This window comes from Phyllostomus discolor, chromosome 9, assembly GCF_004126475.2.
Source record: "Phyllostomus discolor isolate MPI-MPIP mPhyDis1 chromosome 9, mPhyDis1.pri.v3, whole genome shotgun sequence".
NCBI classification, from domain to species: domain Eukaryota; kingdom Metazoa; phylum Chordata; class Mammalia; order Chiroptera; family Phyllostomidae; genus Phyllostomus; species Phyllostomus discolor.
The window spans coordinates 103,326,012-103,343,884 of NC_040911.2; the positions used below are offsets into that span (position 1 = coordinate 103,326,012).

General features: G+C 55.0%; 2 protein-coding genes across 3 annotated transcripts; both read right to left on the bottom strand.

Moving 5' to 3' along the window:
- Positions 1 to 1,109: 1,109 nt before the first annotated feature.
- Positions 1,110 to 14,233, bottom strand: PRELID3B (PRELI domain containing 3B). Of its 2 annotated transcripts, none has more exons than XM_036009994.1 (6): positions 14,077 to 14,233; positions 10,438 to 10,606; positions 9,162 to 9,251; positions 8,690 to 8,760; positions 7,608 to 7,613; positions 1,110 to 1,555 (listed from the first exon to the last, which is right to left on the bottom strand). In XM_036009994.1, exons 1-6 carry the CDS (start codon positions 14,106 to 14,108, stop codon positions 1,438 to 1,440), a joined length of 486 nt encoding a protein of 161 aa, XP_035865887.1. In that variant the 5' UTR covers positions 14,109 to 14,233; the 3' UTR covers positions 1,110 to 1,437. The 2 variants fall into 2 exon arrangements, with proteins under 2 accessions (XP_035865887.1, XP_028379978.1); XM_028524177.2 differs by lacking the exons at positions 1,110 to 1,555; positions 7,608 to 7,613 and adding exons at positions 5,350 to 7,113; positions 8,469 to 8,571.
- On the bottom strand, positions 1,976 to 4,264 carry ATP5F1E (ATP synthase F1 subunit epsilon). The gene is made up of 2 exons (XM_028524745.2): positions 4,120 to 4,264; positions 1,976 to 2,150 (listed from the first exon to the last, which is right to left on the bottom strand). The coding sequence occupies exons 1-2, from the start codon at positions 4,149 to 4,151 to the stop codon at positions 2,027 to 2,029; spliced, it is 156 nt and encodes a 51-aa protein (XP_028380546.1). The 5' UTR covers positions 4,152 to 4,264; the 3' UTR covers positions 1,976 to 2,026.
- Positions 14,234 to 17,873: the final 3,640 nt, after the last annotated feature.

Sequence of the window (17,873 nt, forward strand, 5' to 3'; positions counted from 1 at the left end):
CGCACCCTGTGAGTGACGCCCCTGACGGTGGAGATTCATTTACCCAGGACACGAGTGGCTTCCTGCGCTTAGACCCCGGCATTCAGTTTCCCTCTGTGGGTTTAGGAGCGCGGGAAGACAATGAACACCCCAATCCAGTGTTCTCCCTCTGACCAAGGTTCAGTGACTGTCCTGCCTGCGCCTGCCGGCCAGGCAGCGCCGCCTGGGGGACCGCCGCCTGCACAGGGGACTCGGGGGGACAAGAGGCTCTCACACGGCTTCTGCGGTTCAAGGACAAGGGGCCACGAGAGCCCGATGACCAAGCCCGACCGTGTCAGGTCACGGCGTGGAAGAGAGAACTTGCCGTTTTGGGACATTCCAAACCGTCCTCTGGGTCTCCTAGGTCACTAGTCACTACACCCGCTCCTCCCACCGAGGAGCCCCGGCTCCCGCGGTCACCGCGCACAGCTGCCCCTGGGGGGACAGGCCGGAAGGAAGCCAACAGCACCAGCACGAGCGAACCGCATTCAGTTTATTGGCCCCGCCTGCCTGCCCACCCGGAGACGGGCGCCCCCCACGGAGCAGGGCCGCCCTCCACCTGCCGCAGCGGTGCCGCACATCTTCGCCTTGGAGCCGGGCGTGTTCAAGCCTCACCCAGCGCCTAGGAGGGAAAAAGAAAATGCAGAAGCTGTTAGTCCTCTGTTTCCTTAAAAACCCGACGTGAATGGGGAAGGGGACGCCTTCACAGTGGATTATCTAGGGGCGGCCTTCACTCACCGGCTGCTGAGGAACCCGGGCCCGCCACCCTGGGGCCCAAGCCGAACGGCCACCCGTTGCCCTGCTAAGGGAAACCAAACACTGGCCCACAATACCGCGACCTCTTGCCTTTAAAGGACACCGAACCCCCTGTGCTGCCCGGAGAGCGCTCAGCACGTTGCTGCGGGAGCCGGGCGCTCTCCCCGGCATGGGGGGTCGGGGTCACAGGGCAAGGGAGCGGGCGCTGCCGAGGAGGGCTGGGGTCGTCTGTCCCGGTCAGCTCCTCGTGACAGACAGAAGGACCGGCTGCAGGGCCGGGCCTCCGCACTTGGAACTACGAGATTAGACAGAGAGCCCCTAGAAACGGGACTAGACTCAAAACACTGCGTTTCCAGACTCGTAATAAAATATTTACTAACTCAAAATGAAAATGAAAAGTGCTTAGGGGAGGCAGTTCCAATAAGTAAAACTGCTCATAAGCACAAGCTGCCAAAGGATTAATATTTATTATGTTTCTCTGCCACTGCAGGCCTGAAGCTTTTTAAAAAGCAAAGCAAGAAAAGTAAATCTGAAAAACACCTCTCTGGTAATTTGCCTTCCTTACCTTTGAAATAACTGTCAAAAAAAGTGATTTGGAGATCAAATCACTTCGGCAGTTTGGAGCACAAAAGTCTCACCGCCTGTCTCACACAGCATCGAGTGTCACTCCAGGTCGCCAGCGCCCTGGGGGCGGCGGGGGAGGGGCCGCGAGCTCGGAGAACAGGGTGCCCTCGGCCCGGCGGCGCCCACCTCGGGGTCCTGCGGGTGCTCCTGCGTGACCCTCGGCAGGACCCTGGCCCACACCTGCAGCCCTTCCGTTCGGGGGGGATTCGTGAGAACGTGAGCAGGTGTGGGGGAAACAAAACCACAGAGAACTGGAATTTTTCATGCTCCCGAACTGTTACGTAACTCCAACAGCAATTACGGAAATGAGAGTTTATCCTCCAAATTATTTGACTTTGTGCAAGTGAAACAAGTTTAATTAAAGTAAGATGGCTCGCTGCTCAGGCACTGCTAAATGAGTTGAAACTCAATGTGCCAATGACTTCTGCTTGTCGGGGCCCCAAACGACACTCTCTGATTACGCCACGGGGCCTGTCTAACCTGCGTGCTTCGAGTTAGTGTCCTGCTCACTCCTCCGTGTACCGTTGACCAAAGAGTGGTCAAAATTCAACACGGAAAGTACTTAAGGCTTTTTAAAGTACTTAAACAATTAAGATGCAGCCCTCCCAAATCAGTCAGAACGTACACATCACTCCTTCTTCACTTTCACAATCTTGACGCTGCTGCCGGCGGTCTTCTCGGCGCTGGCGCGGAACTCCGTCTTCAGCGCGTCCCGCACGGCCTTCGCGCAGATCTGGGAGTACCGGATGTAGCTGGGGGGACACGGGAGGCGACACGCATTTAATCACAGCGATCCGGCCACACTGGTTGTGCACCTGGTTACACATATTTTAAATCACATATTTTAGATTTCATTTATTCATTTCTTTAGAGGAAGGGGGAGGGAGATAGAAAGACAGAAACCTCAGTGTTGTGCACCCCAAAATGGGAACCCGGCTCACTCGCAACCCAGGCATGTGCCCTGACTGGGAATTGAACTGGCGACCTTTTCGTTCGCAGGTCAGCGCTCAGTCCACTGAGCCACACCAGCCCAGGCTAAATCACATATTTTAAATTTTGGTTTGATGGTACATTATTATAGAACTGGATTTAGAAATGACTTAGTGCCAAAGAGAATCCACACAAAGAAAAAGACTAGGAAGAAATGTACCAGAATCTTGGTGTTAGGATGGGTGGTCTTTGGTTTTTCTACTTTATGCTGTTTTTACTCTTTAATGCATATTAATTTAAAATAAAAAAAGCATAGTTTAAAAAAATCCCACAGGACAGGAAGGAAAATAGACCAAAGTGTTAATGGGGTCCGTAATAGGACGGATTCTCCCATTTCTCTACTTAAAACTTCTTGTGTTATTCTTACAAGCTTTTATAATTAAAAAAAGAAAAAAACTATTTTGAATGAAAAGTTCTTCCTCTGATTAAGTATTTAAAGGTTTTCCTGAGAATACTGGATTCTGTTTCACAAGTCTGCCATTAAAAATACTTCCCCATCCATGTTTCCAAACTAAACCGAAGCATCGTCCTCTGAGAACATCATCAATTCTATCAAAATATCTAACAGCCTGCTCCCTGCTTGGTGGATGGACTCCCATCAACATCTCATTTTGCAGAAGATGCCAGCTCACTTTGTATACTTTTTGAAAACAGGAAGGGGGCTGCTGCCTGTTTTCTCATGTTTCAGATGTGTTGGTTTTTTTTTTTGGTCCAAGAGGTGGGCGTTCCAATGCCTGCTTCCACTCTTACTAATTAGGTGACCTTCAGGCTGTTCAATCTTTTCAGCTCGTTTATTCACCCAGAGAAACAATAGAATAAAAAAGATGGATAATTGTACTTGCCCCGCCGGGGGGGGGGGGGGGGGAGGAGAGACAAAGGGTGAAAAGCATGAGTCACCGTGTCCCTCACATAGTAGGTGCTTCATAAATGGAACCCCGTTCCCGGAACTATCCTCCCCCCAATGCTGCAAAACTTTGCGTGACCTCACAAGCCAGGGACACTGGGTTGCTCAGGTGTCTCCCAGGCCTCTCCCCACAGAATGCCACCACTAGAAGGTGCTCCTTTGCTCAGGCAGGTAGGAAGGTGTGGCACCTGGAGCAAGGCACTATGCTCTCTCGACTGGGTAACAGGTGTGACGGGGAACAGAGAAACCTAGACTGATGCCTTTCCTGTTACACTAGATGCTATGTCCTCTAATGGGTGCTGCATTTGCGCTTCCGTGAGCCACGACCACCCGTGCGCAGGGCTCTCTGCAGGTAAGAGCAACAGGAGTTAATGCAAAATGAAATCAAAACTGTGCACCCTTCCGAATGGCCCCATTGTGAAGCTGGAACTATCAGAAGACGGAGACATCTCGGAGGAACTCTCCCCGATCCTTGTAATTCCCAAGTTTTACATCACTTGACACTTTTACAACTGAGTGTCACCAGCAGGGCAAAGGCCCCGGGCCTAGGAGCCGCTCTCTCTGGGACAGCGTGGCAGGCGTCGCGCCAGGTGCAGATCTGCACCCCGAGGCAGGCAGGCAGGCAGGCAGGCAGGCAGGCAGGCGGAGGCTCGCGCGCAGAGGACACCCACGAGGACGCCTGCATCCCAGGCTGCGCCCGGCCTCCCCCGCCCCCACGGCCGCCATCTTGGCGCGCTCGCCGGCCGACCCCGGCCGCGTCCGCGTGACCTCCGACCCCGGGCCGCCCTGCGTCCTCCCCGTGCGCCCCTCCCGAGGCCTGGGCCTACCTGAGTCCAGCCTGTCGCCAGTAGGCCACCATAATGTCGCGAGAGGGGACCTGTCGGACCGAATCGCGAGGACGAGTCAATGTCGGCTCAACGCGTGACCCAGCGGCCGGAAGGTCAGGCCTGAGAAGCGGAAGGGGCGGGGCTGAAGACCTGCCAATCCTGTGCCTCGGCCCAATCGGACAGCCCCTGCTGCCCCGCCGCGGAACTCCCCCTACAGCGCCGAGAGCCAATGGGGGCGCGCCGCTCGGACCGCAAGTGCCAATCCCCGGGCGGGCCGGCCGGCCCCGCCCGCCGATTGGCTGGGCTGGAGCTCCTGTGCCCCCCCATAGTACTCAGCGGGGCAACGAGAGATGTACTGGAGGCAACTCGAGGCCGCGTGGCTTTAGGGGCCCGAGACGCGAAGCCACGACTAAGGCGGTGTCGCGGCGCACCCAATGGGGTCCCGATGTGACATTAAAGACACCAGACTTGCAGTTAACAGGGCAACGGGCTTAACATCTTCCAGGGCCTTGGAACCACGTGCTGTGTGCCAGGACCCGCAGCACGAGGAGGGCCGGGAAGGCTGGGGATACAAACGCGGGGAATCAGGCCGGGGTTGGGAGGCCTCCAGAGACAGGGGAACTTATGCGTGGGTGTGTCAGGTTTTGGGAAGGCGCCTCAACCCAGCAGCAGAGCTGGGTTAGAGCCCACGGCAATGAAGTGTATTCCTAGTGGGGGACAAGTATTCACTTTGCTCTTCACATTCAAAAGGATGATACTCAGCCCTGGCTGGTGTGGCTCAGGGGAACTGAGCACCAGCCTTCAAACCAAAAGGTCACCGGTTCAATTCTGGGTCAAGGATGATACCCGGGTTGCCAGCGAGGTCCATGTGAGCGGTAACCAGTGTGTGTGTGTGTGTATCACAAATCAGCGTTTCTCTCTCCCTCCCTCCCCCTTTCCCTAAAAATAAATAAAACCTTGGAAGATGATAAGGAAAAACCATAGTTAAAAGGAAGTTTTTATTAACAAGAAAGGTTCTTAATTTGTGTAAGATCCAGTTTTAGTATCAAACAGGTTAACACCCTCTGGCCCAAGCCCTCTCAAATGTGTATGCGTCCTGTGCATTTATATTGTATCTGGCAAAGCCACAGACTATCAGCTTTTAACTAAAAGGAGTAACTACACAGGAAACAAAACAAAACTAAGAAACTTTAGAGAATTTTATCATTAGAGTAAAAAAACCAAACAAACAAAATTTGTTAAATCTCTTTATCATCTGGGCATTCATTACACTTTTCTCGGAACAAGTATAATTTACAGAAATTAAACAAGGCAACTTTTTTTTTATTAAATATCAGTATTTAGCAATGTTCTGTTTAGCTGAAAAGTTATTTCAACGGTAAAAACCATTTCTGGTTACAAAAAAATAATAAAATATGTTATTGAATTTCACTTGTTTTTACAAATGCCCTAAGAAATCTTAAGCTAGACGATATTTTAAGTAGAGAATCACTAATTTTTCCATAGCTTGGTATACTATTCCTGTGGTTTATGTACATGTTACCTGGTTTCTGACAAGAAATTTATTACATTAAGCATTGTAAAATAAAGGCAAGAGCTAATCACCTTTTAACAAAAATACTCTCTAAGCAACAACTGACAAGTATGAAAGGTATTTTTTACTGGTCGATAATTAACTGCTACAAAACGCGCACTGAAATACCCTCGCTGGATTGTTTTCAGCGCGCAGCTGGCCTTTGGCACCCCAAGTGAGGGCTCCTCGTAAAAAAAAGCTGGAGGGCAGGCCGCGCTGGGGTTCGTGAGGTCAGCGCTTCTCCCCCTCCTGCGCTCTTCTCGCCCCCACCGCCCCCAGCCTCTGCATGGCGTGCTGTCATGGAAGACATTAAGCGCTGGGATTTATGCCTCAGATCAAGACATTATTTGAATAATTTCAAATGATGTACAGCTCCTCATGTAAAAAAAGATGTTTTGCGGTCACAATCACTTCAAAAAGTAATTATATTCAAATAACCTGACATACCATGCTTTAGCAATTACAGAACCTTGATTTTGACACATGGCAATTTATAAGTTAGGCAAATGTGAAATGCTCCAAGATGTGAACAGCTGTTCTTCTGTTTAAGTTTAGAGTGCTGCACAATTCTGGTAATTACTTTATTTTTCCAGTTAACATAACCAGCCCACGACATGGAATACTAACTCATGAAGTACAAATCCAAGGAAGGTAATGACTTTGCAAAGTTACAAAACTCTGACGAATCCATGCAGCACTCTTTAACAGAACAAAACCCTACTTTTGCTGGGGTTATACTTGAGTGGTAATTTTCACTCTGAAAATGTCATTGAAGTGCCAGATTAAAACACTGGTGTTTAACGGTGGTTTATAGCAGAGCAGGTCGCTTTATGCAAACCTGATACACCTCTGAAAGCCACCCCACTTTCCCTGCACGCGAGACCCTCTGGGAGCGGACCACGAGCCTGTCCAGAGGGCTCTGCTTCGCTCGGGGGCTGGCCCGAAGCCAGGCAGCGCGCCGGTGCGGGAAAGCTTTGAACTCCACAGGAAGGGCACTTAATATGCTAACACCAATTTCCAAGCACTTTTCAGAAACTAAATTCCCACATAAATACTGGAATCTTCAGGACCAGTCAGTCATTCCACACGACACTAACAATTTCAGATGTCCCCTTTTATTCACAAGCCCTGTATCTCGGTTTTTATCAAGTCATGTAGCCTTTCTTCAGCTTATTAAAAAAATCCTACCTAAAATACAGCTATATTTTTCTGTTTGTTTTAGTTGTATTTTTTAAATAATGAATAAATAGAACGCCAGCCAGCTGAGACCCGGAGAACTGGGCGCTGCACACCACCTTCCGTCACTTCTCCGCAAGCGCCGCCGCCACCAGTGGGGTCCGCATGCCGCCTCTGGCCGACGCCGCCAGCTCCTCAATCTCGGCGTTCAGCTTGTGTATCACCCACTCCATGGCTTCTCGGCCCTTGAAAAGCCCAACGGGTTTACTGTTACCGGCTGTGAGCAGAGGCAGGTATCGCGTGAGCGGCACGACAGGAAGGAGCAGGGAGCACGGCCAAGGGCAGCCGCGCCTCTCCAGGGCCGGTCGTTCCGTCTCTGCCTCTTCTCCCCAACCTCCCCTCCAAATACCAGTGCCTTGAACAAACGGCTTCACCTACAGACCGATTTTTATTTTGTGTGCAAAGGATGCTTCCAAAAGAATCTCTAATTAAATGACAGTGATTAGCGCAGTCCCCTTTTTGGAGGTGAGGTCAAGCCCCCTTTTCCTGTTATGTCCACATTTTAACTGAAATCCTACCCAAGGTCTCAACTGAAGATTTAACCCAAATCCAGAAGGACCCGGCCCCTGCCGCCTCCACCCCCCCCCTCCTGGCACTCTGCCAGTTCCTTGCAGCAAAGAAAAAGCAGCATCTCATTTGCCCCGTGTCGGGGCCTTTGCACACTCAGGTGCTGCCTGACACGCTTCTTGCACTTGCCTCACTCCGAACTCGGCGGCAGAGCGCCACTCCGCGAACACTCGTGCGCACTCTCCTTCCCCACCGACTCGCTGTGCGACTAACGTGCCCCCCTTAGCTCTGCAGGGGCGGGGGCCCCACGTCTGGACTCCCGCCGCACGTCCCGTCTAGCCTAGCACTCTGCCTGGCAGAGAAGGCGGCTACGAACACCTGCTGCTGCTGCTGCACGGTTACACGAGATGTGTCATAAAACAGTGCACCAAGCATCCTTTCGTCTAAACTTAGTTTTAAACCACTCGTTCTCAATGGGGCAAAAATTAGCTGGGCGGGGTGGGGAAACACTCCTCTTTTCTATGCATAAAGCATACCTGTCCACCGGTCTGTCCACCTGTCTATTGTGTTAAATCACTACATGGGGCAGGGCAATTAGGAAAAAAATGCTGACAATGGATCTAGGACGGGGGGGGCGATAATGACCAAGGCTGAGAACTGGTGCTTTAAGCAATGACACATGGCGACACGTCACCGAGCACATCCCAGGCGCTGGGCCCCGGGCCACGCACTTTCTGTCATCTCCCTGCTCTGCAGCCCAACCCTGCAAGATGGGCAGTCCGTCTCCACTTCACGGGTGGTAAACTGAGGCACAGGAGGGTTACCTTAATGGCCCATGGTTGGAAGGCTGGTAAGAGTTAGAGCCTGGGCATGAACACCAGGACGTGCTGGGCCCGAGCCCGTGCAGGTAGCAGCCTGGGGGTTCTCCCTGCCTCCCGCCAGTCAGCCGGCGAGGACAAACACCGGTCCAGTGCCACGCTCCCCCCAGAAAGCAGCCCAGGAGTGCCGCCCCGGGCCGGGGCACCCCACACACCTTGCTGGCGTTCGACGAGATGGTGCTCGCCATCAGCCCTTCCAGGTAGCTGCTGAGGCTGACTCCCTTCACAGAGATGATGGCCTCTTGGGTCAGGACAGTCCTGGAACAAAGCACATGCACGCAGCCTCAGAACCACCTCACTCTCATGTTCTACAGAGTATTTAGGAAAATAATGAAAACATCTATAAAATAAGTTTGTTAAAACATTTTCTACTTACTTTTCTGGGTTCTGAGGATGTGGTTTATAAGTGAGTCTCTCATCTACGGAAACCATATTTGTAAACGAAATCTACAGAAATTAAAAAGAAAACAACAAGTCATTTTGGAAACCAAGATTAAAAACATTTTCAAAATTAATTCACAAGCCCAAACCTTGCTAGCTAGCTAAATATACAGAACAACAAACAAACCACTTTGATACTACTGGGCAAATAAGCACTTAAATTTCACTATTCACTGCTTACTTTCATTAAAAACTAATACACGCGAGCAAGTGCCACGAGAGCGATGACACGCATAGCACCCCGGGCTCGCCCTGCTGACTGCTGTCCCCAGGACGCACAGGTCGAGCTGTGACGGGCGAGGGCGGCACCGCCTCTGGGCGCTGGTTCCCCGGCCCTGGCGAAGGGCTCGAGACAAGCACTCAAGCCAAAGAGTTCCCAGTGAAAGCTAGGGGAAGCCGAAACTCACGTTGGTGGACTGAAGCTCCATCGTTTTCTCCACGGGATCAACCACAGAATGTTCCTGCACGTATGTCTTGGTTCTTGCCGCACCGATCAGCTAAAAACACATCCACAATTAGTAATCAGAGGAGGAAGGATTTCTTAACAAGCATATCAATATTTTATTTGAAAGTGAAACATGTTACAGCCTTGAATGAAAACGTTTTGTGAAACAGGAGAAACGCGAGGCACCAGACAGAGGGCAGAAGGGAGGCCCGTCTGAGAGCAGCAGGGACTCATGCTCCAGGGAGAGGCGGGCCCACACGGCCCCACCCCCGCCCGGCAGGGGGCAAGCAGCCCCCCAGAACGGGCTGCAGCCAAGGCGGACACCGAGCCCGCACCGTGAGGGAGGAGCGTTGCACCCGAAACACGGGACCAGGAAGCCCGGGGAACCGCGGCGTCTGGAGCAAGGGGAGCTCGGGAGCGCCGTGACCGTGCGCTCAGGGCCACCCCAGGGCCAGGGCGCCGCGCTCCCTCCTCCAGGCAGGAGAGAGGCACCCTGTGAAGGTCGCTGCGCCCAGTGAGAGCCACTCCCTGTGCTCGGACCCCAAGCCAGTCGCCCCATCCCGCTCATGTCTGTGCTCCCACGGCCTAAGGCAGTGGCTTGTCCACGGGAAGCGCCCAGGGCCTTCCCTCCCGCTGGGAACTGAGTGCTCCGGTGTCTGAGCGGGCCTACCTTCCAGAGAGGGAGCCGCACCGAGAACGGGGCGCTCACCATACAGAGCCCCCCCATTCTAAACGGGCACTCCAGTGTCTTGCTGGTCCAACTGAATCACTCAAGCCTGTTTAATTGTAACTGAATAGCATAGGTTTTTAATGTAGAGGGAGGAGTACCAGGCCTTGGAACAAACGTGGCAACAGCAAAGCCCAAGAACACGGCTCTCCCTTCAGGGGCAGACGCCACTGCTGGCCACGCGACCGTCCGCTGACAACCCCCGGGCCCCAGTTCCGAGTCCCACCCTTGGTGTAAGGTGTGGCGAGAGCAGGGAAAGAAGAACATAACTCTTTTGGATTACAGAGCGTTAGCTGGCTTCCTTCAGAAGTTTTACTGGGTGCCTTCATGAAGACTGTAATAATATTTCCAATTCGTTATACACTCATAACTCGAGTTTATTATAATACAATTTGAACTGATGCAAAAATGACATTCAGAATCTGCTCCCACAACCTATTTGAAATTATAATGCGGTTTAGAGAACTTCCCCCCAGCAGTCACATTTCTGCAGGAATGAAGCCACACTTACAGACTTCACAATGGAAGGCAGGCCCCACTCCGTGCTGAGGAGTCGATGGCTGTGCAGCTTTCCAGAAGGGTCCACGTGTCTGTCCAGCACGTCCACGCCCACCACGCTCGGGTTCATCGGGTTCGGGTACTTCTGCATCGCGGCTGTCGTCACGGTCTCCCAGGGGTGGCTGCCGGGGGCACAAGCGCACACTCAGACGGGCGTGCCGACGAGGCCAGTTTCATGTAACCCAGCGAGCGACTCTGTACCATCAACGTTCACCGGGGACCTACTCTCTGACACACCGGGTGAAAGGCCATTTCGAGGGCCCCACCTGCGCCTCGCGCGCCTGCGTGCTTCAGCGCACAAGCCGTCTGTGCGGCTGATTTCTATAGAGGCCAAGCGAGCCCACAGAGTGTCACCGTGCAATTTCTGAAGCAATCTTTCCTGTTACCCATGTCCACTTCCACATGCACATCGTAAGGCCCAAAGTCATAAAAATGTGCTTGAGAGACAAGCAGCAAAGGTGTCATTACACCACTCATCCTTCTGCCTGACCCTAGTCCTAGGGAGACAAAGTAACTCGAGCACAGACCTCACATGCACTGTAAATTCTCACAATGATCAGAGATTCGAACACTCAATACCCCGTTAAAATTCTGTTTTTCTCGGTTCAAGGTAACGACAGGGATGCCCTCCACCCTTTACCCATCGCTTTGCCCTGAGGGGTGACGCCGGTTTGTTTCCGGAAGGTCACGCGATAAAGTACAATGGTGCTAAGATGCCCCTGATGCACTGTTTCCCAACACCCGTCCTCACACAACGGGCGCCCGCTCCTTCTCTGGGCCCGAGAGAAGAGCCCGCAGCAGCGCCCCCTCCTGGAACAGCCCTCGTGCCCGGGGGGCCCACCGTGCGTCCGCTCCCCTGACAACTGCTGTGCTGGAGCCGCTGCACAAAGGCGCCCTGCCCTTCCCGGGAGCGCTCCTGTGAACCGCGCGGAGCAGGGCAGGTGACGACTGTTCAGAGGAGAGAGCCCGACAACTGCTGCGCGGTGACAGAAGGGAACCTCGACGCCACCCAGTGCTGGGAGGACACTGGTGATTGCACGGGTGGTGCCTCCACTTTGGTCACGCCTCCATCTTCGCTGCAGCGCCACGCCAACAAGCCTCCTCCTGTCTTCAACCTCAGGCCCTTCTGCGGCAGGCAGGCAGGCAGGCAGGCAGGCAACGCAGGCCGCCGAGCCGAGGGGCTTCCCTGCCCGGAGCCGCCCCTCTAAGCGGGGTGTCCCACCGGCACTGGCTGTTCCTGGGGAAACCGCCCGAGTGAGCGGCCAATGTGCCCTTTCCCACTCCCACTGCTCGCTCTCCAAGGTCAGCGGGCTCCCTGGCGCCCAGCGCTGCCCCGTCCCCTCGAACAGTGAGCAGCTGCACGGTAACGACACGACCGTCGTGACCGAGCCCTCCTCTCGCAGCTGGAGCCGACCTGGTGGGACCAAGACTCTCCACAACACGAAGCGAGCCCAGACACTGCACGGGAGGCCCGTCGGGATGTCAGCGCGGTCAGGCGGCAGGACCCCACACTGGACCACACCCGAAGACAGGGCGGAAGGGTGGCCCGGAGAGCCTGGCGGTGGCCGACCGACCGCGCCGGCCTCCTCATGGATGACAAGAGGCGGGGGACACTGCGGACCCCACTGAGGCAGCGCCTCTCCGCCAACCCACAGGGCAGAGCCCGGAGCAAGGGCCTGGGCACGCGGAGCCGCTGGACGGGTCAGCGCGTGGCCTCGACTGGGTGCCGTCCACGCGCCAGGCCTTGGAGGGTGTGTGCAGACCAGCGTGAGAAGCCCAGAGCGCCGATGCAGAGGGCCCAACAGCTCTCAGACAGGCACAGAGAGGAGCGGTCGAAGGCTTCTGGGGGGAGGCCGAGACCCCCACTCGGGCGCGCTGAGGCCAAAGAGTGGGGGACATGTGGGTAGAGACCTCACGGGACCCGGCAGGAAGGATTCGAAGTTCGAGACGGGCTGGAGCCCAAGGGACAGATCCTGGGGCCCCAAGTGGGTGTGTGTCAGTGGGGACCCTGGTTATCTGGGGGGAGTCGGGACTGGGATGTCTTCGCCAGGCCACGGACAGCTTTTATCCGACCACGCCCACCTCGGGGACGGGATCCCAGAGCTTTCCCCACACCTCAGGGACGTCTGTGACAGAGGAGGAGGAGAAGATTACGGATCACCGATGGAGCGCCAGGCAAGGCCAGAACAGAACCTTGCTGACGCTCACACCGAGGGGAGGAAGGGGGCCAGAGGTTGGAGAATGAAGGGCAGAGAGCGCAGAGATGGGCCGGGGCCGGGTGGAGCCAGGGTTAGGCCGAGTTAGGGAGGATGGAGGAGAAGGTCCACAGGACAGCAGTGCCCCGGCAGGGCCGACCACGGAGGCGTGTAAACCACAAGTGGATCACAAGGAAGAAACTACCCCGGATCCCAACAGCTGACATGGGACCCGGCTGAAGACCCCCTTCCAAATGTAGGGTCTCCCCCCCAGGGCCGTAATAACCTAGGAAGAAAGCTTCCCTGCGACTCTAACCTTCTGCACTTCCCGGGACCCGGTGGACTTTGAATGTGCCCAGATCACCGGGTCTGTAAAAAGCTCCCGACTTCTTTTAAGGCCGAGTCGCTAAACTGAAACACATCACAAAGCCATGGAAGTTAAACCAGTGTGGTTGCCCGAGCAAGGTCAGCGGAAGAGGGCAGACAGCTCAGAAACGGATGCTCCTACACATCCATCAGGACCGCCCGGAACAGGGAAGAGGGGGGCGTCTGCAGTCCGCGAGGAAGAGGAATTAAGGCACGAGTGCTAAGGCGACTGATGAACTGTTGAGGCAGCGATACGCCCCTCACAGGGGCGGTTCCTCTGCACACGGAGTCACAGGCCCAGAAAGGGAGTCAATTCCAGCATCCACCGGCTTGCGGCCCGTTCGCTTCCACCTCTACACAGTTGTGCCGGCCCAGAGGTGTCACGGAGCGCGGCCTCCGAGCCCGTGGCCTTCCACGTCGCAGGTGGAAACAGGTGACCCGAGGACACACGGCCCGTTGGAGCCAGTGGTGAACCTTGAACCCCGCTGCCAAGACTCCCTGTTCCTCAAGGCGCCGAGCTGCCGCAGTTTCGCTTCCTGGTCGCCTGCCCTCGCCAGTCACATTCCGGGGTGAAGGGCCTCCGCCCAGACGGTGGCGGGGCGCCCGACAGCGCCCACACTCGCTCTGGGATGCTCGGGTCCGCGCCCCACGGGCCCCGGAAGCCCGGGGGAGCCAACGAGGGGCCGCTCGAGTCGCGACTGTCGTCCAGGACCTCGTGCTCCGCGGCACTCCCACCACCCAGGGGGGGCAGGCCGCAAGTGCCCCGCCTCTGGCCCCCTCCCGGCCGGGGGTGGGGGTCGGCTGGGCTTGGAGGTCGGGGCCCTGTCCCCTGGGGGCCCACTCCCGGGGCGCAGGACGGCGCGAAAGCCCCAGAACCTCGTGGAGCCCAGGCTCAGCTCCCCACCCAGGCCCGACGTCTGGAAGCTCCCCGAGGGGCACCTCGACCTCGCCGCCACTCCAGGCCCCACCCGCCCCCCTGCACACCGCAGCTGCCCCGCGGCGCCCAGCGCAGCCCCCGGCCCCAAACGTACTCAAAGACGTGCTCCGAAGTCCAGATCTTCATGGTGCCGGCGGCCTGCGCGGCGTCCGGGCGGCGCAGAGAGGCAAAGAGGCCACCCAGGCCCCCGCCCCGCCCCCTAGGCACCCGGCCGGCCCCGCAGCGCGCACGCGCCGTCGGGCCCGACGCCGGGGACGTCCCGACGCACCGGCCCGCGCCCTATCCCGGCCCGGGTTTGGCCCCAGACTTGCGCGCGGCGCAACCAAACCCCGCCCCTTAGCGCCGGGCGCACCGCGTCGGCGCAGTTCCGGGGGCAGCGTCTGGCGCCGCCTTGTGCTGCGCAGGCGCGGCACGCGGCCGCTGGCCCGCCCCCTCGCGGGCGTCGCGGGGAGAGCTGACCTCTGTGCGCAGTTGGGCTCGGCCCAGCGTGTACCCGGGTGCCCCCGCCTAGGCCGCCTGCTCGCTGCTCGCCCGCCCCGTCCGTGCGCGCTTTGCGTGGCGAGGCCTGCTGACAGCTGCAGTCAGCGCGGTGACAGCGACGGGGCCTGCAGTGTTCACTCGGGCAAACGTTCCTGGCGCCCCATTAAAAATTGCTCCCACCTCCTATCTCCTCCTGCGCTTTGGGGGCTCCAAAGTCATCCAGCTTGCCCGTCGTCCAGCTCTGTGCCTGTTCCACCTGCCCTCCCAGAGACGATGACCCCTGGAGGCGAAGACAGACAGACAAAGAGAAGCTAACACCAGACAGTATGATTGATGCCCGAATGAGGGGTGTAGGTAGGAAGCACAGAGCCGGATGGACGGCTGGAAGAGCTCCACAGGCCTGGGTTTAAGTCGGATGTCACCCACAGGCAGGCCTTCCTCCATCACCCTTCCCCAGCAGACCCCCCAGCACCCAGTTCCTCCATCACGACATCCGCTGGTCTTCTTCTTAACACTCATCACTTTCCGAGATCGTCTTGTTTATCTGTGTAAGGGCCACTCAATTTAAGCCCTTGAAGCCAAGGATCTCGTCTGTCTTGCTGAAAAATGATTCTCAGTACCTTGCCTATACATAATAAAGGCTCACTGATTACTTATTGAAAAACAATAATCAATAATTATTTGTGGAGTGAGTGAATTACTGAAAGTATCTAGTTTATCTGTTCAATTTCCACGAGACTGTAAGCCTTGGAGGGTGACAAGAGCCTTCTTGTCAGACTTGTTTGGTGATCCCAACGTAACAGTGTTCCTACATGATACTAATTTGTTGCATAAATGAGCGAACGACTAAAACGTGAGGGGGCAGGAGGGAATGAATGGCATGGGTTACATCCACGGATGAGTTCTGTTTGGTGGACAGACTACCTGGCCCTGGACTCAGGATAAGCCCTCCCTCCCCTGATCCGCCTCCTCCCCCCGCCACAGTCCACAACCTTGAGCCCTCAACAGAAAACCTGACGTTTTAAAGGATGGCTGTGGAAGAAAATCTTTACGTCTGGTTACTTTAGAAGCTACTGAGAGGCACTGCCTCATTTTCTTAGCTCGTTTGTTAAAAACAAATAAAAGCCAGGTTAGTTTGGAAGGGAGGATAACTTTTGAAAAAACAGCTTAAGTTCTTTATATAGAAAAAAACAGAAAAATTACATTAGGAAGAAAATGCCGTGGTTGGGTAGTTGCTAAGTGCAATTTGTGGTGCCTAGGACTCAAAAAACCACCACCACCCTACAGTACTTAGAGTGAATTCTTGGTGGTGGTGGGGGGGGGCGGGCAGTGACACTGAAAGGCTTGCTGAAAGGCTTGCTGATTGTGCTTCAGCCTTGATTAAGACTCGAAGTTAATATTGCTGGGTGTTAAAACCCTGTTCGGAAACCATGGGCACAGAACAGCCTGTGCCTGCTATTCCTGGGCCTCCCAGAAGCTCCGCACTGCCCGGGATTCCTCTCCTGTGTGTTTGGAAGAATGTTGTTCTGCCTGCTCCTCCTCCCTCACTCCCCCACCCCAGTTCAAAATTCTGGTTTTTTGTTTTTAAGGCATGGAAACTAAATGACACCTATCTTCCGCCCACACTCTCTCACTCCAATTTACGTCCTGGATCTGGAGGGATGGGGAGAGGGTCGTGGGGCAGTGGAGATCTAGGACCCGAGCATCGTTTCCTGGTGTCCCCAAGTGGATGCACTATCGCCTGGTGCTTGAGTTTGGACAGCGAGACCTTTACCTGCATTATCTCCTGGAGACTCATTGAGAAACACCCAAAGGAATCAAATGAATGGTTTTTAGATGCCAAAGCACTGGATCACTGAAGTCCCTCCCACAGAAACAGGGAAGTCATTATCAGGTCATTAACTGGGAATTAAGTGGGTGACTGGCTCGGAGGGCTGGGCCCTTGTTCTTGGGGTGACTCACATTCCCCAGATCCCCACGCCCTTCCCTGGGGACACGGAGGAAAGAATGCAGGGGCGGCTCTCACCTGCAAGGACCTTTGCATCTGGCTGAGGACCCAAAATCCAATCCAGGAGCAGCTAGAAGATGTTTAAAATGAGGGTTGCCTAGGCGCCTAGAGGAGACCCTGGATGGATGTGCGGCCCTTTTGTGCATGACAGTGGGTGGAGCATCTCCCTGAACCACAGCAAAGCCTTTGGCGGAAGGGCGGAGACCCGGGGTCCGTACGTGAGGACGCACCCTGCAGTCCCGCGGGCAGAGGGCCCACGTGAGTGGGACCCGGCATCAGGCCTCGCGGGAGAGGCGCTGCAGGACGTGAGCTCCAGCGTCTGCTGGGGCCCCGCCGTTTCCTTTTCGGACTTTGGTCGTCCACGTGCCGTCTTCGCAACTCGCTGGACCTTCGTACCGTTCGTTCCTTCATTACTTAACTTTTTAGATCAGTGTCTTTACAAATACGCTTTAAATAAAACTTTATGTAACTACAGTCAGCAGAAAATCAGTGTTTTTGTTTCCCTGATACATGCATGCCAAGGACCGTGAACGGAAAACAGTAAGCTCCCTGCCGCCTTTCAGATTCTAGTAGCAGCCCGTCTGGCTTTGGGGTCTATCCCCCAGCTTCGTGGCTGCTTTTGGCTCTTATCCACCGTCTTCAAACTGCAAACCCAGCGTTTCCTCTGAACCTCTCGGCAGTGACCTTTATCTCCGAATCCACCGTGGACTTCAGCTTCCCTCCTCTGCTGTTTAAAATGTCTTGTGTTCTCACGGAGGCCCCTGTACTTCCTCTGGATTCAGAGAACGTCGTCTTCTCTCTCCTTTCTGATCCTTTTGCCTTTGCTCGCTTCATGTTTTCGTTCAGCAAACAGCCATGATCACCTGTCCCAGGCCATGCCTGTCCCCAAGGAGCTGACAGCGCACCAGCCGTTCTCAAACAGGGCGATTTCCTTCCGGGGATGTCGGGCAGGGTCCCGAGCCAGTGACTGCATAGCTTACGCCTGGGAGGGCCCCCGAGGACCCATCGAGTCCTTGAATGTTTCTGCAGAGATCTCTCTGTCAAAGACCTTCGGGCTGCGAACTCCAAACATGTTGTGTAGTGCCTTCTGCAGTGCGGTGGGGACAGTGATGGCGAACACGACGCTTGATTCGTTGGAGGCAAGCAGAGGTTGCACAGAGTCACAGTGAGACCTGCGTTCTGTGTGTGAGCATACATGTGTGTACATCTCTCTCTCATACTATATAAAATATGTCATAATGCATATGCATCGCTACAAATGTGCATGTGTATATATGTGTGTGCGCATGTGTACATAAACTTACTATCGTCATTTTATATTGGATTTATCAGGATGAACTCTCAGCCGCCATTTTTGTTTTTCATTGTTTTCTATGAAATTTGGGTGTTGGTTTTAAGTAGAT

Bases quoted from the DNA above. Each gene is read 5' to 3' on its own strand.
- ATP5F1E (XM_028524745.2), bottom strand. From the start codon at position 4,151: ATGGTGGCCTACTGGCGACAGGCTGGACTCAG. The intron at 2,151-4,119 runs GTAGGCCCAGGC...GTGTCCCCCCAG, and splicing joins TGGCGACAGGCTGGACTCAG to CTACATCCGGTACTCCCAGA.
- PRELID3B (XM_028524177.2), bottom strand. From the start codon at position 14,108: ATGAAGATCTGGACTTCGGAGCACGTCTTTGA. The intron at 10,607-14,076 runs GTACGTTTGGGG...TGCCCCCGGCAG, and splicing joins ACTTCGGAGCACGTCTTTGA to CCACCCCTGGGAGACCGTGA. The intron at 9,252-10,437 runs GTAAGTGTGGCT...ATGTGTTTTTAG, and splicing joins TGCCTTCCATTGTGAAGTCT to CTGATCGGTGCGGCAAGAAC.